This window comes from Lepeophtheirus salmonis, chromosome 6, assembly GCF_016086655.4.
Source record: "Lepeophtheirus salmonis chromosome 6, UVic_Lsal_1.4, whole genome shotgun sequence".
Lineage (NCBI taxonomy): Eukaryota > Metazoa > Arthropoda > Copepoda > Siphonostomatoida > Caligidae > Lepeophtheirus > Lepeophtheirus salmonis.
This window is the reverse complement of record NC_052136.2, coordinates 10,856,194-10,880,694: the sequence shown is the minus strand read 5'-3', so window position 1 is coordinate 10,880,694 and position 24,501 is coordinate 10,856,194. Positions and strand designations below refer to the sequence as shown.

The following is a 24,501-nucleotide window of genomic DNA, read 5'->3' as shown; positions in this document are numbered from 1 at the left end:
AGATATATATTTTTGTATTTAGTTTGAAAGATTGAGCAAAAATGAAACGCCGTTCATGCTCTTAGTTGTTTCCTAAGCCCACAACAAATAATTATGCACGAAAAACAGAAAAATCATCTAACATTGATTATTAACCTGTTCATAATATCGTTCCTTTTTCGTTTTGTTTAACCAGCGTACATTTAATTTCCTAATTTACCTTGTACATGATAATCAAAAATGTTTTCTCTAAGATTCTTAATATCTACAAAAAAAGTTCATAAAGGAGAGGCACTACTCCAAGAGCAAATAGTAAGCATTTTCACTCAAATACTTATTTAACCGAATCCTCTATATAAAAAGAACATTTCACCATTATAATTTACTAACCGGAGAAGCTGGCATTGTGTCGATGAACAGAAAAGTGTAGCTTGTCTATTTGTATAATATCCAACCATATTTATGCTTAATTTGTTGAATTCAAATACATTTTGTGAAGCAGATAACTCGAATGTGCAGGGGCATCCGTAAAGGGTGGGTTGGAAGAGCTGTAGTATCCCTAAATTATGGAATGTTTGCTTTTTACTCGAAATTTTTTGTCAATAGCTATAGCTTTTTGAAATTAAATTCCAAAAAAATGAAAATTTGAACTTTTTTTTCAATATTTTTTTTTTTGAGTATAGATATAGATTTTTAAAGTCTAAAATTGTAATAATCAGGATTTAATTTTTGCATTTTTTTTTTCAAAATTTTTATTATCTGAACGAGAAAAATAACTAGTAAGCTAATTGCTTAATATTAATGTCGTTTTTTAACAAACTATTGGGCTATTCTATATTTAGTAGAAAATATATATTCACTATCTAATAACATTTACTTTGAATCAGTCAATCATCTCTGGGAAGACGTAAACAAATTTGTATAAAGAACAGTTGACTTTAATATGTATGTGCAGTAAATGTGCAGGATATTGTAAGACGATATCCAGAGAAGCAAAATAATTAACTATGTATTGAGTTTTCCTCGTTTAAGTTTGTTGAAAAATTTAAAAAGAAAAGGTTTTAAAATGCAATAAATAAAGAACAAAGGAAATTTTTGAGCAGCGGTTTGCTTATATCAAATTAAATCTCGTTAAAACATATTTTTAAATACAAACATTTAGTTTGATCACTTTATTACATAATGCACCTTCTTATGTTTACAAAATTAAGTAATTAATTTGAAGCTGATAAACTGGTTCTTCATTTTTTCATAAACATAATTAAGCTACAAAAGGTAAACATTCATGGGTATTTTGAAAGAATAATAACTGTCACATAATATTTTTTATAAATTTTATTATGCATACTCAAAAAATTATTCTTAAATAACTAATTTAATACATAAAAATACACATTAAATTACATCAATTAAAATAATATATATTTTTAATACCAATACAATTATACAAAGTAGTGTAATTATGCAACTTCTTAATTTGTCATTAGTTAAAAAAACTTTCTCAATCCATTTAATATGTCATTTTAAACATTAGAGTTTATTAGTTAATATCATATAAAAAATAATATCTATGAATAAAAGCATCATATACTTTTTACCTAACAACAAGCTCTAACAACACACCTCCTATTTTGAACTAAAATAATCTTGTCTCTTTAAAAGAGGTGGGGCTGAACAACTGAAATGATGTAGTCACTAACTACATCAATTTAGCTGCTGCAGTTTCCTTAAAATACCAATAAGGATTGGTCCTAGGGCCAAAAATGTTTATTAAGACCAGATTGATAGGACTGCACTCTTTTTTGACCGTTCCCACACGACGTTCAGTCCAATAATTCAAAGATATATTTTAGTCAATTATAGGCTTTGGACTCAAATTTATGGGATTTGCTATGAAAAACATAAATTTTAGTTATAGTTCAGATCCTTTTTTTTTTCTTAAGATAATCATATCGGCTACAATATGGTCTTACAAATAAAATCTGTTAATGTTTGGATTCTTTTATTGTGCTGATCAATTTTGGCTACTTCAAGTGTAATTTGCAGGGCCTTTTATAGGTTGATAGGAGTTTTTTTATTACAAATTGACAGGCTTGTGAACAGAACGCAAAATTAAACTGCGTTCCATGGAAAAAGTGTTCAATGAACGGTCTTTAAAAAAAAAGTTGAATACTAAAATTCAGATTTTAATATTCAGTCCCAACAATACTTACAAAAAATTCAAGAAATCAAAGTTTATAGATATATTTTTATTTCTTAAAGATAACTTATTGTGTTGATGATAAAAAGACGAACGTTTGAGATATCTATTTTTTGACAGTGGCACAGGGAAGGGGGGGGGCTGAGTGGGCAGTTTTTTTTAGTGCTCTACATTACTTCAAACATATGAACTTGACCAGTTCAATAAATTCTGAATCATGGGGCCGAGGTTCATCATTTGGCCTCTGGTGCTGCAAGGGGCATAGTATAGTCCTGATTGAATACATATATTCCCACTGCATAGTTGAACTTTACCCATGGCCAGACCATCTCCTGGAGGATGTCCTTGGCTCCAATTTTCAGGCCTTTCCGGAACCAAAACAGGGGCATCCTTTTCCTGTCTGATGCCACGACTCCCAGAATCATCGCGGAGCATCCAGCTTCTGCTGTCTTGTGGCTGTACTGTGCGAGAAATCAGATTAATTATACTTTACCTTTTGGCATCCATCTCCAATAGTAATAAACTGATTTTAGTCAGTTGTAGCTCATTTAATTATTAATATTAAATGGATTATTGTGTTAAGAAATCTTGAAATCTAGTCCTCAAATGAGGCCTCCCTGTCACTATCATAGTGGAAGTTCTGTGGTGCAGTTTATATGGTACTACTTTATGATTGGAACGGTGAACAGGAAGGAAATAATGTCTCAACGAAGAAAATAATATGAAGACAATGTTACCAACCTGTAAACTGATGATGATATTTCGAATAATACAACCGTAATCCACACTCAATTTTGAGAAAAATTACTCAAGTGTGGTTTTGTGTTGACGGCCACATTGTACTCCACTTTTCTCTTTTTAATATGTTGAGCAATAGCTACTTACGCTTCTTGTCAAAAATGAGGTCTTCTCAGACAATCAAGCCAACAAACAGAGAGACAAACTTTGCTTTATTAATATACTAGCAGGATTACCTTATGTTGCTCGGAGTTATTTGAAGTCAGTAATAGACAATTGGTAAAACTTTTATTTGTTAATACAAATATTGACACTTACCTTCTTATTTTAACACAATTTATTATCAATTATATATACAAAATTTATTTATTTTTTAAAAATATTTTTTCTTTTTAAATAACGAGTCGTCCCCAGATAAATAAAACAGACGATCAGACAAACGTGGCTTCATTAATATAAACTACATATGACAAAGGATCAACAAAAACATGAATTTTTGTTCTTGTTGAAACGGATCATAAATAAAAATAACACTTATCTACACTTGACAACAAAATATATTGTTAATTTCTGTGTACGTGAGGTAAGGCTGTGTAGGGTATTTGTTTGTAAATGTAAGGGATACTTGGGTATTTGCAGTTGGCATTTTGTAAATATTGTAATAACTGATTAGAGATAAGAACACGAACCATCCTACTATGATAGCTCTGAGATAGCTTTAGTTAGCAATGTTCGGTGAAGAAAACATGAAGTTTTGATAAACTGACGTAAAAAACGATGTAGGAGTAGAAAAAGTAGTCTCTCCGGATCTCGTCCAGTAAACCTTGATGCTTTGGTATCTTTGTATATAATGGCGTTAGATCTCTTATTGGTAATTTTTGAAGGATCCACACAAAAAAAAACAACAACATTATACTCACCAGCTTATAAAACTTGCATCAAAGTTTAAAAAAAATCCACTCTTCTTTTCTAAAAACAAAGCCCATTTAGTCAAAAATCCTTCAAACGCTACGCTTCTGCAATAATTATTGTTGGTTTGGGCTCTTTTTGATCGAAAAATTGTAAATAATGCTTTTTTTAACCCTTCCATAGTCAATTGGGACATTATAAAATGATTTTATTCAATTGAATCTTCATTTTATCCCTGATACTTTTCAGCTTACTCCTGAAACGTAAAATCTTCAGCATTAATTTGTATATTCAAACATTTTTAAGTTAATTTCAAATGTACAATCGTATATATTACTATCAATATATTAAGAATAATTTTTTGGCCAAAAGTCCCAAATATTCCTTCGGCGAAATTTCTGTTCGGCAATATGTACATTCAGCATGTTGTCCTTTGACTAAATGAATGTTTGGCGAATGGTTCTTCGGCGAAATGTCATTTTGTAAAAAAAAATTCTTTTCAAAATATAGCTACAATATTATAATTTTGTTGTTATCGTTGTATTCCTTAATCATCAGAGTGCAAAATCATAAGAAAAACATACTTTTTACGATGGATACCTGTAGTCTTCAGAAACATCAATTAATTCATAGATGCTTCAATTTCCTGTGAAGTTGAATTTTAATAACAGTTTTATGATTGTTTGACTAAATATTATTTTAGTGCGCTTTAAAGAGGAAATAGAGTTTTTTTTTTTCCAATAAAGTCGAGAATGCAAAGCGAGTGGCTCAAAATGTGGATAGTGTTAATGGGCCTGACAGTGTAACAGCCTATGACGCCTTATTTGGTTCGTTAATTTGGTTCTGGTAATTTTGAACACTCTGGAAGGACAATTCTTGAACATGTGGAAAAATAATGGAAATTGTCAAGTGCAACATTCATGTAAGCACTGCTTTATATTTGCCAAGGATATAAGTATTAAGTAACGAAACAACAAGACAATTTATGAAAAATAATACAGTTCATATGGCTTTACTTTTATTACAATCTATATTAAATATTTATGGAACTTACTGTAAAATAAATATTATTAAGAAATACATTCCTAAAGTTAAGCGTGGGGATAATAATTCATACATATATATAATTTGATTTTTTTATTATTTATCTACAACACGATGAATGTGTATAACAAATGCGTTGAAATTTTTTTATATGGTTTATAAAGTAAGTACGAGCAATGCCAGGTACTCCTGCTAATTATTAATAAAATGTGTTACGTTTCAATTATTATCAATAAATACACTTTAAACACTTAAAATATACAAACTCTTTATTCTGTGTATGAATACATATTTACACAAACTTCCTATTTACACGTTGATACTTATATATCAAATCATCTCCCTCCCCAGTTCAATTTTACTCGAATTATTTTTGACCTTCTGACTCCGATTTCATGTGTATCACCATTGTCTTCCACACAGTCAATTTCTTCCCCTTTCTTCAGACACAAAAAACGTTCATTACGCCATACTTCCTGTATTTAATCGTACTTAGTATTTTCTATGTTTTTCCTTTCCAATAATCCGTCAGCCATCAGACCATCGATTATTTGTGTAATTTTGCACTATCAATCCATTTCTATTTTCAACTCTGTAAATCTTTTTTTATTATTGTAATAACAGATTTTCTCCTTCTCTCTTTGCTCCTCCATTCTCCTTAATGTAAGAATTCATCAAATCTATATTTTCAATCTGTTTTCACTAATAGATTAAAAATTATTTAAACAAACTCCCAGCATGTTCATTAATTTGAGGAAAATGTGGTGAAGATGGTGCTTATGTTACTCTCTACATCTTCAAAAATGTCTAAAATTCCCTGGAACTAGACAAAGTGAATTGAGCTAATTTTATCTTACCTGGACTTCAGATTACAGAATATATTTTTCTTAATGGCATTATTACTTCTCCTAAAGATGGAACTCTTTTGAATTCTTCTACATAAGGATATTCTGAAAGACGATCTCTAAATTCCAAGTAATTTTTTCCTCCGCACTCAAACAAATCTGTAGACGTGCTCACAAATGGCCTCATTGGTATCGAGTTCATCATCATCGTTTCTTTTGGTAAACTAGGTAATCTGTCTGTATATTTTCTAAATGTTTTAATCATTTCTTCAATATCTCATTTCATTCCAAGCCAAGAAATCGTCTGCCTAACTCTTTTTTTGTCTTATTTATACCTTGATGTGAACTCTCCAATCCCCGAAGAACTTGAACTTGTCTCTTTTTTCAAACTACCGGCCTATTACCATATGAAACAAGACCTTTTTCAGTACTTCAATCATTTAATATCTTTGAAAATGGTTGTACTGAATCGTTTATACAATTGTTTTCAACTGCATTGACTAAATATTTACATGTGTTTGATCTTTCATTGCCTCGTTTCTAATATCTTCTATTAATGGATGAACGAATCTTTTTTGATTTTCAAAATGAGTATCTCTAATAACAGCAACTCTAATAACTTGTCCTCTGTGATATTCAAGATCACTATCCAACTCTTCATCTTCCTCGGGATGAGATACCGGTGATATCGATAATACATCTGGTACATCATCCATTTGGTTTCCAATTGATATATTGATATTTTCAATTTAAATCTAATTACTGAAGCATAATCTAGCTTATCTATTGTGCAATTATTAAGAATAGAAGGAAGTGGTTTATGATCTGTAATTACAACAAATGTAAGTGAGTCTGCTAGATATATGTAACATTTCCTTATAGCCCACAATACAGCCAAACATTCTAATTATATCATAGAGTATCTTGTTTCAGCACTTGATAAAAATCAGGAGCGCCACACTGTATAAATTTCTATTATTTCTTGTGTTTCAGACATAACACATGTCTCAATCCATTTATTCTCGATGCATCAGTTTCAAGTATGGTTTCGAACGGTGCTAATGTTTGTGGGGAAGTTAAAACTTCTTTAATTTCTTTCATTGATAATGAATGATTTTTGGTACACACATACTCTACTTTTGACAATAAAAGATCTCTCAGTGGACCTACAATTTCACTATTTCTTGGTGAGAATTGTCCCAATTGAACCCAAAAAATTTCTCAATTTATTTATAGATGATGGCTCTGCAAAAACATTAATAGCATTCAATTTAATTGGATCCGCTTCTTGGATAAAATATAACCACAATGATTTAATTTAGGTGGTGCAAATACGAATTTAAATGGATTCAATGTTATTTTGTTTTCGCTACATCTCTACAACTTTGTTAGTGTCTGACTTCACTTTTATTAATAATGATTTTTTTTTATATATTTTTAGGGCTTGTTTATCGCCACTAGTCGAAAAAAATAAAATTAATTAATAGATAATTGCCAAAACCTCATGTCCACTAAGACAATATGCATCCCTCGTTGTTATGAATCCCATCGGAGCTCTAATAAAAAAATATCTACCCCAAGGAGTTATAAAACACGTCATTTCTCTTGATTTTTCCTCCAGTTCCAATATCCCGTTTATTCTGGACTTGTAAATTTTTGGATAATGTCCTATTCTTCTAAATCGAGTACACTTATTTCCATTTGCGTGACATTTTCTTCCCTTTCCGTGATTGTTACCTCCGTAACGAGGACATTTTTGACTTCTTATCTGTTTAACAATTTCTTGCTTTATAATTTATATTAATTATAATGATTTTCTAGCCAATGCCTCTTCATGTACTTTTCCCTTCTCTTCATTAAGGCAGATAAAAATTACTTCTGTGAGGGATAACTTGCGTGATTTAGAGAAAAATCTTTGTATCTCAGCGTTTTTTGCTCGAACACATAATGAAGTGAAGAAGAAGTCAAATTTTTCATCCTCCTTTTGTTTTTGTTTTACTAATTTTATTGGTTCTAATGCCATATTTGTTTTTTTCTTAGGTAATTTTCTATAAGTACCATAATTTCTTTTATAGAATTTTCCTTTTACAATGTTGATTTCCATGGTTTGATTGATTTTGTTCAACATCTCCAGACTAGATACATAATTTAATAATTGTTTTTTTCTTAACTTCTTTCTGGTCATTTATCCCTATTTTCATTATATAATTGTTCGAAAGTGCTCTCTAATTTATAAATTCTTTCAATTCCATATTTTTTATGATTTGAGGTTATGTGAATTTTTACTTCTATAACCCTTACTGATGGCCTTCCCTCTGTGACTTTCTCATCATCTTTACTTCCCTTATGATCAATGAATTTTTTAAACATTTTGTCCATGACTTGTTGGTTATCATCTCGAGCTTGTTTTTGTTCTTCCCTTATCATTTTCATTATGCTCTATGGATATTCTTGATTTTTTACTTCTAAATTATTTTTCAGCTATTGAATCTGCTCCATAAGTTATTAATTTTCCATTTTTTAATTCATTCTTGCTTGCTTATCCTTATTCGTATTTAATTTTCTCAAGTTTGTTTGCTTGAAACTTCTTAATTGCTGTGCGACTGCGCCCTGTTACGCTCCAATTATGATTAATAAATACACTTTAATACTGGGAACATACTAACTCGTAGTTTCATGTGTTTGAACGAGGAAGTAATATTTTAAGTGATCCAGATCTCCATTAGTTTTGCTTCTTCTACTAAGTCAAAACTTGGAAATATTTTGTCTAATATTAGAAATCAACGATGTAACAACTTTTGTCTTTCTCTTTATTTATTTCCAACTAGAGTTTTTTTAAAACATACGGCAAATTTTCTCTACATTATACTCTTTGCACCTATATTTTTCCTTGAAGTTTCTAGTTGCTTCGTTTTTTATGTCATTCGGATCATCTGATACATATCTATACGGCATTTTTTTAGCAAGTCAGCTCTTTTCAAGCTTTATGAATTTTTTTGATCTGCAAGTTTGGATTTACTTCTTATTAGTTCACCCATATTTTTGTAATCAACAAACTCTTCGAGTGATTTATAAATGTCAAAAAATTACTTATTCAAGTGTTGTAATCCTTCTAAACTTTCTCTAAATGCTTTTTTTTCCTTTGCTCTATCCACTCGTTGGGAATTAAGATTCCCTTACTATCTTTTTCAATATTTGCCAACATGAAGCTTGGTGAGTAGATTCCAAAGCTTAGGCTATCGTAAAAATCTGATATCAACTTTTCTTATCTTCTTTTACTTATAGAATCTAAAAGTGACACATTCAATTTCTAGAAAGATTTGTTCCTTCTAGAGCTATAGATGCGTAAATAGGTGAATGGTCCTAGATATGGTATAGTAGTAAATTCGTTAAGTTTTTCTGTTATTATGGATGAGACAAGGATGTAATCTAATCTATTCCTAACTATTTCTTATTATTTGTAAAGCTAGTAAAAGTGAACCTTGGATTTGATTCGCCCCCTCTGAAGACTGAGGTACATTAGATTATATTTTCTTCTATATTATCTCAGTTCTTCAGATTCCTCAATCCATCATATCCCTTTACATCTCTTATGAGATCCCCCATGACTATTATAATTTCCAGATTCGTTTTGGCTTGTGACATAACATCGGAAAAAATCTACTCTCTCCTTTTTTTGGCCCATAAAATAGGAAGACAGTTGTTCTAATCCCAGATTTCTCCATCATCTGATGATAAAAGCTTTGTGTTCATTATTGTTGTTTTTTACAACAAGGAGGATCCCTCCGGAAGGATGCTCTCTTGTTAGGTAGAGGCATCTCCTTTAGTAAAGCTGACATGTGGATATCCATTGCATTTTTTTCTACAGCCCGGGAGGTTTTGATATTCTGTTTGTGGATATTTTGTCATTTAAGAGGTTAAGGGAGTCCTGTTTGCATCGCTGAATTGGCGTTCTTCATTGGTTGGGAAAAGTTATTTGCTGTTTTATTTGAATATGGCGATGATGTTGCACCAGTGGTGTAAGAGTCACTAACTGAGACGGGAAGCCTTATTCCTTTACAGCTGCTTGAATTTTCAGTTACGGTTTGTGAGTCTACAACAATAAAAATACATTCTTATTCGTTGTCTGCAGAGAAGGGGATTTTGCAATAAAAGCTGTTATTAAGTTGTATTCTTCACTATCAGATTGCACATCGTCTTTTGCAATTTCTGGTTGTAGGTCTTTGTCTGTGTCTCCCACTTGAGGGGTTCCCCCTTATAATGACCAATGTTGGATATTCTTCCACAGTTGCCAGATGTAGACCTCTTTGTACATCAGGGTTTTTTCTTCTGTTGTCTTGTTCATCCCCAAGAGTAGGGCCTCGTACTATTCTTTTATCGATACGTTTTCATGTTGGCACCTAGAAAGTGTATGTCTGTGGCTAACGCATTTTGAATATTGACTTCTCAAAAACAAACTTGATCATACCTTTCCTGATCGGACAGAGGGTTGAAAAATTGGACACTGTGACTTTTACTTCCAGTAATAGATTACAGGAACCAAGTTCGCGATTGAGATTTTAAAAAGAGGATGTGTTCTGAACTTAGTTTTTTTCCGGATCGAACATAGATGATAGTGGACACCTCTTCTGTAGGGCTTGAGACTTCTACTAGTTCACTTCCTGATCTTTTTTCAGAAATTGAAAGCCTTCATAAAATTTCTGGAAGAGTTTATTTTTAAGGGTTTATCTAATCCCGGGGTATCTATTGATATACTCTTTTTTTTTATATTGTAAATAATCATTAGTTCGAAACTTTAGAATTGATAAAAATGATTGAAGACAACTATTTCAGCAACGTCATATTCGGTGAACTTATCCTGAGTAAGGGTTGAGTCATTTCCATTATTTACAGATATTAGTTTTAAGAAATAAAAATTATACTTACCTTTAGAGACAAGGATACAAAGTCTTAATTTCTCTCGTGCTCGTATTACCAAGACATTGAAGGGTGTAGATTACTTCCCGAAGTTATTCTTATCGGAACCGAATATCCCGACTTTGTGGAAACTTGGGAATCATACAGTATGTTGTTGACATCGTCGAACATGGGAGGAACGTTGTTGAATTTTTTTGTATTAATAAGACAAAAAGGGGCTGAATTAATTTTGAAACAGCGAAACAAAATTGACATATATTCTCTCACTTATTGTTTATAAACTATCAAAATATTTTAATTATTATTTCTTTGTGAGCCATTGATTTTTGGTCAACATTTTTAAAAAATTTTTTTTTTTGATAAATCTTTTACAGAAACTTTTTAGTATCCATTTCAAATTTACATCAATTTAAAGCAGAGATTATATGATTCTTTAAAAAAATAATTATAGGCAAAATTTTGACAAATAAAATGATAATTATTACTTAAAACACTATGCCATTGTTTCCTTTAAAGTTTGTGAAGTGTTATATGACAGTTCATTTTTATCAAGATAAGCTTCTAATGTGAATTACTCAACACTAACAAATCAAATAATCACTTAAGGAACAAAACAGTCAGTCATCTTTAAAATATTCCCTAAATTTTCAAGTGCCAATAGTATTATTATTTTAAAGCACGATCACCCAACCTTTGTCATAAATTAATGCACATTTGAAATAGATGCTTAAGATTTTCTGCAAAAGACTTCGGTAACAAAAACTATTCGACTATCTTTTTTTAAATATCTACCAAAACCTCGTAGCTCACAGAGAAAACAAAACGAATGAAGAACAAAAATGTACGAAAGATTTTATAAATTAAGCTTAGAACATACTTAAAATAACCTCTTTTCAACAGTAAAAGTAATTGAATTTACTATTTAAAAAAATATATATATATAGAATCAAATTGATTTTTAGTATGTAGATCATAAAGGTACATAAAGTTTTTTTTACAGTTTTTAAGAACTGTTTCTTTTCTGTAATTTACCATGTAGAGATCCAATTTTGATGTTTCCTATCATGTAAATAAACACAACGTATTTCTAAAATGAATATAGTTTTTATTGAATAAATGATATCATACCTCGGATAATTTGATTTTACATCACTTAAACAAATTCCTTGGAGTATAACATAAGTAGATAAGCCTATTTTTCTCTTATTTATCCAAATTAATGATATTTTTCAGAGGAAGAAGACAAAATTCTTCTATTTGTACAATATCCGTAACTGTAATATAACATGACACTAAGCATCTGTAGAAGGTATTATGTGTATTTTAAAATCACAAACGCATTCATTACCATTGATGAAAGGAAGGGTTTTTTTTACTCAAAGAGTTAATCCCTTATCTTTATATTTGGGAAAAAATATAAGACAATGATAGTATGTACTTATACGTATATATAAGATTAAATCATCATTCCCGTCTACTTTCTTTATAAGCAGATTAATTTGATCTGAATACTTTGCTTTCATTTATGTACTATATATTGTAGGAAAATATTACACAAAGTTGGATAAAACCCATGTTAAATTATAAATATTTGATAAAGGAAGATAATTTTTTTATCTGAGAGATTAATTCAGTTTTCTTATAATTAAATATTCTTATTATACATAGCTTCTTAAGAGAGTTGAGTAATTCACATAAAATTTGAATTAAATAATGTATTCTTAATAGTTTGAGAAGTGTTTAAATACGTAGTAACTATTATAAATATTGTGAATTTGAAATTGAATCACAATTAATCCTCCATTACTTGATTGGAGTGCTTATCTATTCCAAAGACTTCAATATCCTTGTAATATCTTGTTTGTCTTATACGTTTTATTTACATTATATGTAAATACTTCCTGTAGTCATTATATTTGGGAAAGTACTCTATTAATTTCTATAAATATTTTTAATGGTCAATTGTCTATCCCTGCGACAAAAACTAAAAAAAAGTATTGTAAGGTGAGTAGGAACTGTCTAATTAAATATACTTAGAATATATTTTCTATGATAAAAATTTATTAACAATTTATTCTCTACTGTCTACATAATTAAAGAAGTAAAGACGAGGTATAACTCCCTCTCTAGGAGCAAATGAGTATTGAACTTACGCACATTGATTTCAGAATTATAACTTATCCCGGGCACATTTTTCACTGAGCTATACTGTCCTTCTTATTTATCAAGACATCAACCTGATCGAAGGAGTGGTATAGCAACTACTCAAGTACTTTTCCGAGAAGAATATTTGTAATATTTAATTATTTTTGTTTGTGTGTGTGTTCCTCAAAATTAATATTCACCATGGAGATTTACAATTTTTTAATAGATATTGAAATATATATAGATTAATATTTATGCACTTTATCCTCTTTTCGAACGGAAAGTTTGGACTAACAGTTTGTTGAAGTGGATAACGTTGCATCTATCGAATAAAATAAGGTTCAATATCTCTTTTATATAGTAGTCCTGCTAATATATGAATCGCAGATATTGAAAATGGTCTCCTATTTGCAAGATCTCATTTTATTTCTATTCATGGAAGAACAGTTGTAAAGTATCAATTATAAATATTTCAAGGCATGAAATTTATTATGGTCCATCGAAATTTTTGATTACCTTTCACTTAAGAGCATCATATAATGAGCAAGAAATGAACTATCCAATCGACGTTTCTATTACTAGATATCTTAGATTTTCTGAACAACTACAGAGTTGAGGAGGAAAAAAAACAGGGACAAGTTGGATAATTTAAACCTTTCAGCGTTGCCATGTGGGAAATAAAACTGATTGGATATATCTAAAGTGCCCCCATGGACAATTTGCTTAGGACGGCCAAGTGAAACAGAGAGGAGCGAATCACAAGCCAGGAGAATTAGCTAATAGGGTTATGAAACTTTCCTGATTGCAGTTTAAGGAGACAGAGATAGGATAGTAGGCCAAACTCCAAGTTCTGAGTATCGACCGTGGAAAGATATTAGAAGGGGTCTTTGGTACTTAGGATAGTACCGACGATAGGTTTTGATCCCCCTGTGGGCAAGCGGTTCAATTGTGTTACGTGGGCCGGGCTGTGTTATAATATACAAGAAGGGATCTTGATACTCAGGATAGTGGTGGTGATAGGTTTTGATCCCCCTTAAAGACCACCTGTCTGCCTGCACATCTTGTTTGTCGAGGTAACTATATTTTGCAAAATACAATTGAGCCTCTCATGACAATTTCTTAATATATAATAGTTTGATTGTAGGAATACAATATTAAGTTTAATTATTTAAGCGAGATTATCTAGTTGCTTTCATAGAAATTATATGATTATCACATCTTAATGTCAAATTACTTAGCAATAAATTGTTTAATGATCACATTACCCATAATCAATTTACCTGACAATGTAAATGAAGTTAAAATGACGATTGCCCACTCTATTAGACATTTTATAGGTTGCCCGGGCATTTTGTGCATTGTACCACTGATTGGCATTTTGCTTGTTCTAACAGGCATTTTGTAAAATGTCTTTTTCTACATTGCCCGTAACATATACATTACTATCCTGACTTAAGTTTGTCATACGAAGTATCTCCAGAAACAAGTGCTGAATCATATATTTAATCCTCCTTCCCCATTTGAATTTGTTTCAATGTAGCAGGTTTTGCCACTATACTTATTCTCTCTTTTTGAAATATTATTGTTTATTCATATTCACTTTTCTGCGATCAAATAGATTGGTTTTATTTCTCAAATGTCAAATAATTCCTATTCGGCGCAAATCTATCTAAACAATATGGAAAAAATGTTAATGATCGATTATCCAATTTTAAAATCAATTGATCATTTCAATGACATGAAGACATAAATCATAACAGTTTTGGATTCTTCATTTATGTTTAGCGTATAAATCTCAATCAATCTCTTTAAATTCATTTTTACATTTAACTCTGACAAATATATGTGCTGAGCTTATTGTACATATTTTAATCTTAAACAATATATATCAGTCTTATCCGTTTTGAAGGTGGAAAAATAGCAAATTATTAATTAATTTTTATTGAATAGTTATAGGTTATAATGCGCAGTAATAGCTTTACTGATTATTTTTAAATATTTGAACCTTCCTGTGCTTTTGACCCTTCTTACATCTGCATTCAATAAATGTTGATTGTATATATTCATAATAAAACAAAAGAGCATGTTTTTGCATAAACATAAATCTTTTCAATCTGATATATTTGGGTTGTCAACACAAAAACAATTTAGAATGACTTTTTTTTAAATTGAGTCTGAATTTCATACGTGTTTCTGACAAATTACTAGCATCTTTCAAAAAAAAATGATAAAAAAAAAGAAGGTTCTGATTAAGCCTTTAACGACACTAAATTTTCCCTCAAAGTAGCAAAAGATCATTTTCATCGTAAATTAAATATGAATTGATAGATATTACTTATTTCAAGGGTCATGTTTAGGCTAAATTAAGTCACATAAATCAAATGAAGGTTATAAACAATAGTTAACCTTCTTAAGTAACAAGATTCATTCTTGAAATGGGATTGAAATGCTTATAATGGACGGATGTTGTAAAAAAATCCATGGGACATGTCTGATTTGTATGATATTTGTTCCAAATTTTTTTTGTGTTAGCTCATCACATACATAGTCTTCCATTGATGAACAAATATTGACAAAGATTTTAAAGAAAGATTGGTGCTTGAAAAATACTGAGTGATAGATTTTAGCCAATTTTTTTATTTAAAAGTTAATTATATGATATATGACTTAAAACGTTCGTGTAAATGAAGAACAAAAAGAGATTTACATCTACTTTAAAAAAGGATTTACATCAATTGGTCATTCATAGAAGCATATTTTAGAGATTTAATCGCTGACGTTGTATTAGTAAATTAGTCATATAAATAATATTGGTTTTAAAACGCTATTTTCATTTCTAACTAAGTTATTTCAATCAAAATTTCTTTATTTTTAGACATCATATATATTTTTTTTTTAAACAAGGTTCCTGTGTCTCTTTTATTGTTGTCGTTATAAGACAGTTACCCCTTATAAGGTCTACCTCAAAAGAAAAGGAAATAGAAGAAGACGTCGTAATATTCCAAAATAAATAAAAAATACAGTTAGAAGAATATTTTCTTTTCAGCCAGGCAACGTGTCTGTAGTGTAGACAGTCATAGGTGGTACCTTTTGTTCATTTATTTCAAAGGGGAAAGAAAATGAAGGGATCCTTGTTACAAAAGTATATTTATAGAAATGTAACACACTTCATAAGCTATAATATAGCGTTTTAATGTAGTTGTTGTTGATGTCGATATTTTTGGAGACATACACAATTAAATTTATACGAATATAAACTTTTTTTTAATTCAGATTAAAGAAACTACTATTTAATAATGTAAAAGCAGAAGAAAATAATACAGTAATTCCTAGTTGTGTGACTATATAATGACGACATTAGGGTAGAAAGTTGGAAAGATAAAATAAATATTTTTCGTTTTATTCGTATAAAAATTTATTTATATGTGTATATTTTGCTGTAATAGTATTTTGTTAAATACATTCCTCACCAATATTCCGGACAATTTCATTCAAAATATATAATCCCAACTTATTATTTTAATGATGTCATTATTATTTCATTATCTTCTCCATAGCCCAGACCTTATTATATAAACCTTGAATCGATAACGTGTATTTGAATATCAAAATGGAAGAGGCAAATAAAAGGACTTAAACATTAACTATCTATCTAAATTAATCTCTTAAACTTCAGTTTTATTATTTTATATTAGACCAAATATGTATTAAAAAATATACATATTCTTAGAATATTTTGCATTATTGTGAACATAATGAAACTAAGAAATTAACTATTATAATTGTAAGGATCGGCAAATTTTTGTCAAAGCCAAACGATCCAAAATAAAATCAAGTGTTTAAAAACTAGCCATTACATATATACTTTCAGATAATTTTACTTGTATTTAGTTCAAATATCACTGTTTTTCTGTAGCACCATGTTGTACCTAGTAAAAATGTTTTATGGTACTTTAACACTATAGACGTTGGTCATTTTAAAGTCTTCAACAATTCATTCTATAGAAATAAAAACCTTGTATATTAAGATAAATAAAATTATCAACCACTCAAAGTTGTTTATAATAAGGAATTAGTAGCAGAATAGAAAAAAAGTAATTCAGTTATTTATATTTCAAGACATTGGAAAAAGTTTCCTCAATATTTATTAGAAAACTTGTTCATTTTATTTAATAAATCTATAAGATCCTCAAGGTGATTTATTTGGGCTTATGATACAATTTTATAAGTAAGTGAAAACGTTTTTTCCCAATTAATATTTGTATTGGTAAATAACTTAATTTTAAAGAACTTTTATGACGCATTTTCTTTTCTTTGAAGAAGCAAAACATGAAAGTGCGTGTAATTTTTTTAAAATTTTTAATAATGTTACTACTAATCATGATATCATTACGAGATGATATCAACAGTAAATTATGCTTTTCAGAATTAAAGACTAGAATAAAGAAAATGAAAGTGTTCTATTTCTTGTATTTTTTTAGATTTCTCATGTTTTGCGTATAATTTAACATTTACACCTCAACAAAGAGTTTAAGATGAACCAAGCTTTGAACTCAACACATATGTATACATACATCAAGTATTTTACTCATACCTTTTTAGGTTTCATGTACATATATATATATATATATATTCTATATATAAAGAGAGAGAAATCACGGTGTATTAAAAAATTTCTAATTTTTTCCTGCCATCGGGCGTGCAAGTTGAACAACCAAAGTATGTATCGGGTTAGATAAAAAACATTGAATTAATAATACGTACATTTAAAAAAAAAAAGAAATTTCTAAAAAGAAAATGCTAAGACCTACATCTATTCAACAGGTGAACCAAAAGAAACACACACTTTAAAAAAAAAGTCTTTTTAATAGCTTGAAAACATAAATTGTACTCAGTTCAGAAATTCATTTGTGAAGTGGTGGGAATATTTTACATATATTTAAATTTGTTATATTTTTTTCCATTGTAACGTGAGTATATTTTATCAATTCTATCAGTTTTATTGTATTATTTTGTGAATATTTATTTTTAGAGCCTTTATCCAAACCTACTATGATTCAATACGTACCACTTTTCATCACTTGCCTTGTTCTCTGTGCCAATGAGATTGATGGGTATGTCTTTAAAAAAAATTAATATCAATAAGTTATTGAATATTTTCTCATATATATATATAGATAATTCTCCCTTTATTCAAGTATGTTAAATGCATCTCGTAACCGATTAATATCGATAATTTACTAAGAAAAATATGAAAAATTTTATAAAATATATTTTTAAATGTTCGTTTTTAAGAATCAAATGAATAAAATTTGATTAAAACTGGATTAAAAAACATTTAAAAATACTACTTGCAATTTATATTTAATATATATATAATCAATTTGAAACATTTGGGTTGCGATTTTGTGGAGAAAAGTTGAGTTGAATAAAATCAAATTTTAAAAAACTCTTGGTAAAAATATGTTTATCCGTTCTATCAATAACAAACAGCTCATTAAATGAAGTAAAGGTGCCCGATATAATTTTTTGGTGTGCTCACTCTCCTCAATTAAAGTTGCAACTCTATAAATCACTGAGTATACATGAATATGTGAAAATTGTCCAAATCTTTATAAGTGTAAACTTTAGCGAATAATACAGATTACAATATGAACTATAGTGCTCTTTGTCACTACTATGTGTGGATTTTCACAAAGGTATGGACAATTACTATAAGATTAATCTCTTTGAGTTACAAATAAATACTTTTTCCAATTATGCTCGAGAGGATTTTAATAATTTTTGCATCTCTAAATGTACTACCATGTTTTTATGTAGCCAGTATTTTGTAAGATAATAAAATGTTTCTTGGAAAGATTGATGAAGATATTTTAAATCATATAAAACATAATAACTAGTATTGTTGTATCAAATAGCTCTACAACACAAATAGTTTTACTCCTTTTTATATATAGTAAAATCTAACAGTCATTCCCGTTTTATGACGTTAATATGTATATACATAAATAGTAGCAACTATAGGAAGGTACACTTGACGTTGTGGAAATTTCCCTTTTTTTACACAAATATAGGTCAGTAGTCTCTTTCAAAGAGTGGTCAGTGATTCATCATTGATTTGAAAATTTATTATGTTTGCAGATTGCCCTAGATTTTATAATTCATATGATTCTATTTTTACTCATACAAGAAATGTGGGCTTAAGAAGCAATATGCACAACTTTCAAATATTCTATTCTATATTTTAATGAGAAGTGCCGTTGTTTACGACCAATTTGATTATTGAAGGAAATTCCAAATGACAAATTTAAAAGAGAAAATATTTATATATATATTAAGGAATAAATATAAGGTACTTTTATATACGTGTCCCCTACTGAGTCTATTTAATAATAAATAATAACCTACTGAAAACAGTTTTTTTCTTTATTTGAAATAGTAGAATATATGGATATATAAATATATACTTTTTTGTTTTTGCATGAATAAAATAAAATTGGATATAGATATCGTGACTATTTCAAAATTTTGAAACTATACATACAATGTAGTATATTGATGCTCAACGAATAGTTACTATGAACAAGCAATAAATCCAAATAAATATTTTATTATGTCAATATGCAAAATAAAAGCCGGAACTTAACGTAAATAATTTATTAGAATTTTTTTAATTTTTAAGATATAAGAAATGGTATAGTTTAACTCAACAATATTTAATTAAATAGTAGACTCTATGGTAATTTGTTTTAATATTTTTTTATCTCATTCATAGAAACTCCCCCAGATTCGTCAGAGAACCCGAAATATCGTAAGTATACAATTTTTTTTTGTATATAGCCTCAAAACTATAATAACCCAAGTGACGAAATGAAGCCTATGTTATGAATAGAAATATTTGCTTACCTGGCAACTTTTTTGTCTGTTACGATCAGTGTTACCTCACTAACAAATAAACTTTCATAGTTTTTGATTATTACCTGTTGATTTCTACGCTTTTTTCTCATTTTTTAGTGTTTTGTAGGTTGACTGAGTGAATTAGAGTTACCTCTTGAGAAGTTGTGGAAAATTCAAATAAATTATTAAATTATATTTTTGTAGTTGGGAAGAATTGGCAAATTAGCAACAGATTTTGAGCCTTTTTGTATTTGTTACTGGAAGAAAATATATTAACAAAGTTAATAACGTGTATAAGCGTTAAGTAAGATATGAACAGTACTATGTAACAAACTACACAACCTCCATGAGTTGGCTCTTTTAATTGAATTAACATTGTTGATTCTGCAAAGAGTTTGCGATTTTTTACTACATAAAAATTTTCAAGCTAATAGGGTCGTTTCGCCACTTTGTTTTATATCTTAATTCTCTCATTCTTTCTAACTGACTTTATTTTTCTAATTAGAAACAACATCAACGACATCTCACATCTCAAGCTTAAAACTATAACTGAAGAGGAGGAAGAGCTCGGAGTTTTGGACTCCTTCCTTGGAGATGGTACACAAGCTCGTATTATTGACTCTGTCAACCACTGGATCTCTTCCAAAGCAAAGACAAACCCTGGTTGTGTGGAGAGATTTGTTTGTGAAACCTACAGGACAGGAGAGTCCATGTCTGGGATCCCATATTTGATCATGTCTTTAACTAATGCTGCTGTGAGCTTCATGGTTGCTGAAATGTTTGATAACTCCATTGATATTCAAGAAATTACTCGGGCTGCTAGGTAAGATGATGAAGGAAAATTATTTGGTAGATATAAAAAGCTATCAATGCATCCGATTTATTGTTTTCTATTTTGGTATGCAATATTACGGATCCATATATTTTGTGCATTCCTTTGCGAATATAAAGTCAAAAGAAGCGAATGCACTTTCTCTCTATCCCCCCTCTCTGTATGATCATTATATGAATAAAAAACTCATAAAGGAAAGAAAATACATTTAAATATATACGAGTATACTTTATATGGTGCGTCAACATAAGGCAAAATTTTACAAAAATCAAGAAAAGAAGATAGTCCCAATACATTTTTGTATTTCATAAATACATATGGCTCAAGAACTCAGATATATTTGAGTCAATTATAGGCTTTTATTCAAATTTATGGGATGAGTTAGGATACGCATAAGCTTTGGCTATTGTCTAAGGCCTTTTTTAGCTAAAGGTACATCCAAAGGCAGAGTAATAATAGTTTTTTAACTCAAGTTGACGATAATTCATAAAATAATCCACGCTACTTTCCTTCTCAAGTATTTCTAAACATGAAATATGAATAAATTGAAGTTTACTTACATATGTATTTAATTTGTCAACAAACAAACAAATAAGAAAAACTTGTCTTAAAATAAGGATAAGTTGATAGAGTTGATTTGTAATATGATATCCAGCCCAGATGAAGTTTCATACACCAACTACAGGTTTTAAACTATATTCTTGGGCATCACAAGGTTATTAGAAATACAAGATTATACCATAACGCGTGTACAACTGATGTTTGACTTCCACCAGGCTTTTTCATCGTGACGTCATAGAATAAGATTGGTTGCAAATTTTGTCAAAATCGGTACAATTCACCAAATTGAAAATTATAGCAAGCCTAATAACGTGATGGTCTAACGTTGTACTTCTATTTACCTTGGGTCACCTCAACTTATAACATAAATTTTCATCATTTAAAGCCTAAATTGATCGAAATACGTCAATAAAATATATGATGTGAAACAAGCTATTGAAAATTTATCATTTTCCTACTTTTGTTCGAGATTTTTTGTGAGTTGAGGGCTACTTTAAACACACCATTACATTACACAATTTGAATTACGTCTTGATTACATGGAATAAACAATATGCACACTAACAAATGTGATATTTTATGAGCTATGAACATTTCATCGATCGTGATTTTTGTGATGAACTGTTTGTATGTTTGCTCACCAAATATTCTGTGGATTTAATGCTAATCGATATTATATCCTTTTTCTTTCTTACAGATACGGACGAACCATTGGTACATGCCATAATATGAAATGTGACTTTCTAGACTCACAACTACGGAACATTGGTGACTATTTGGGAACCTTTGAGGATTTTCTCAATTCTATCATGAGCTCAATTTCAAGTTCAATCAATATTGGATAACTATTTATTCATATAAATTTATTTGTGCATTTATTTTACTGCGTGTTGCTTTTACCTCTCTTTCAAGGAAATGACTTTCATGAAGCAACTTTTTGGGATAAATTATATTATTATAATGATTATGGTGCTAGGATATAAAAATATATTTGTATAGAATTTATTGAAATTGATATTTGAAAAACAAAAACAAATAAAGTTCTCTAAACACTATATACATTCATTTTATTGGCAATAACAGTATCTACTTTATCATTAAACAACTTTCATATACAATTTATGTATAATGGAAAAATAAACCAATCGTTAAGGGTACATTTCGGTTATAAAAACTTGCAACATAACTTTTACGTAGTACATCATTATCATTAATGGGATGAGTGTAAATAAATATATCTATGTACTATAACAAAAAAATTATTTGCTAAGGAATAGCTTCTTATTTTATAATTGGAATACCTTCATAAAGAATATAAATAAAAATTGCCAAAATAAACGAATTTTTTTACATCACATGAATGATGTATATTAATGATTTTATTGATATTTTCGATTTTTGTATATGGAGATTTCTAAAACTATTTCCCCAAAGCGAGTATAAAAAAGAAGAACAGGGAATGTGCTAGGGTAGTTAAATACCTATTTGTAATTTGATGCAAGAGTCAGTTTTAGGCAAGGGAACAAGACCGTGTTGGATATAATTTGTAAAGTACCGAAAAATTATGAGTATAGGCACTGGAACAAAGGGAGCCAAGGCGCCATCACCCCACTTTTTGAAAGACAATTACCATGATTGTTGCCATCGATTTAAGATGCCATTTTTAGAAAACAACCTACATTAGACTTGCTTCCGATGCCATTGGTAATGAAAGAAACAAAGAGTTTAGAAATATACTTGACATAATTGTAAGTATTTTTGATGAGTTAAAAAAAAAAAAGAAGATAACAAAAGTCTCAAACCTCCTTTGTTTGCTTAATCTTCATATGTACAGCGTGTCCTTGCGAATTGAGAACAAATTTTTCTACACTTAACATTATTAAGATTTTCATAATATACAAGTAGTAAGACAATGATAATAATAATAAAGATAGTTGATCACATAAAATGTGAAGAAACATTATGCAACAGGATTTTTGTAAATTTATTACCTAATACACTTTCTAAAAAATAATTTTGGTTTGTTATTGATGGACCTACTTATATATACTAAACATTTCAAAATGCTGAAAATAAAAAATATGGTGCATTGAATATCAGAATTAATTAATATATGCATTTATAATATTCAAAAGTAATCTATCAAATTCTTATTCTATTAATTGTTAGATCAATTTTGCCTACTACAAGTGCAATTTCCGACTTTTAAACAAGATTATAAACCATGCTTCCAGTATTAGTATTGGTCGTTAAGAGAAGGGCCCATCATCTATCACGAGGCAAAGGTTAGACAGATTTAGTCATGGACTTAGCATGGAACATACGGATCTAAACGTCATTTTAAAGAATTCATTCACTGATACACTTCATAAAAAGGAAAATCTTTTATTTCTACAGCAAGGAATTGGACAAAGCACCTGCATAGAGGATTGTGTTGGCAATAGGAAAATTGAGGGATTTTGGCTGTTGTTTTCTTCTTATTCTCCTGATTTGGAACGCTCAGACTTCTGATTGTACAGAAACATAATTAAACTTCATCATTGGATCCGAACCGAAGAATCCTATGAAGAAGTCATAGTAACTGTAGATTAACTGTATTTAGAACCCTTCCAATATTTTCCTTAAGGCATGGAACATTGATGTCAGGGAGGTTGTCTGTAAGTCAAGAGAGATTATTTAGAGCAAGGAAATCATTTTTGAACCAATAGTTGCATTTTATTATTATGATCCCCATGTTTGTTTACCTTACCCTCGTATTTGGATTAAACCTGGATCTGATTTTATGCATTGTGAACAGAAATTCAGTTTTAAAATTAAACTGAGATGTACAACAATTTTTTTTCGATAAAAGAAAGGGAAAAATTTAATAAAAAATTTTGTTAGGGAGTGCAAGAATTGTCAGATTTAGGTCTTTTCTAGGTATCCAAGATATATTAATACCCTTTTTAATTTACAAATAAGTAAAGTCAGCTTATTTAAATGAGAAAGGGTAGACAGTCGGAAATAGCTTTAAAAAAAATACATTGCATTCTTACATATTTTAGAAATTAGTCAATAAAAAATCAAACTATATATTTAATTTTTTACAAACTCCATCAAGAAATTGTAAATGGTAAAAGTTTTATAGAGTACTTTTTTATAAATACGCAAACATTTATTCTAAATTTTATAAACACTTCCTTCCATATGATCGATTCAATTATTAATTTTTTTTTTTATATTAAAAAACAAATTATGAAGCCGATTTTGTTATTTTGCTCAAAAATTACATAAACTGAGTATCAAACAATGTTTTGTTTCGCTATATAGTATTTGAAAATTATATACCTTGTGTATTTTTATTTGTTCATGTAGAATAAAGTGAATTGTAAATTCTAAGTAATTTCTAGCGTTCATGTTTTTGTGACACTCCAAGTTAAATTATTTATGATTGA

The 24,501-nt window shown here is 29.3% G+C and overlaps 1 protein-coding gene across 1 annotated transcript in view; it reads left to right on the top strand.

The window, feature by feature from the left end:
* The window catches only part of LOC121120529 (uncharacterized), a 191,557-nt gene extending 169,435 nt beyond the window's left edge, over positions 1-22,122 (top strand). Inside the window, exons 2-5 of the mRNA XM_071889292.1 lie at positions 17,810-17,891; positions 19,553-19,588; positions 20,180-20,497; positions 21,765-22,122. Coding sequence (XP_071745393.1) covers positions 17,830-17,891; positions 19,553-19,588; positions 20,180-20,497; positions 21,765-21,912 — 564 coding nt within the window. The 5' untranslated portion in view covers positions 17,810-17,829 and the 3' untranslated portion in view covers positions 21,913-22,122. The remainder of the gene's footprint in view (positions 1-17,809; positions 17,892-19,552; positions 19,589-20,179; positions 20,498-21,764) is intronic.
* Positions 22,123-24,501: the final 2,379 nt, after the last annotated feature.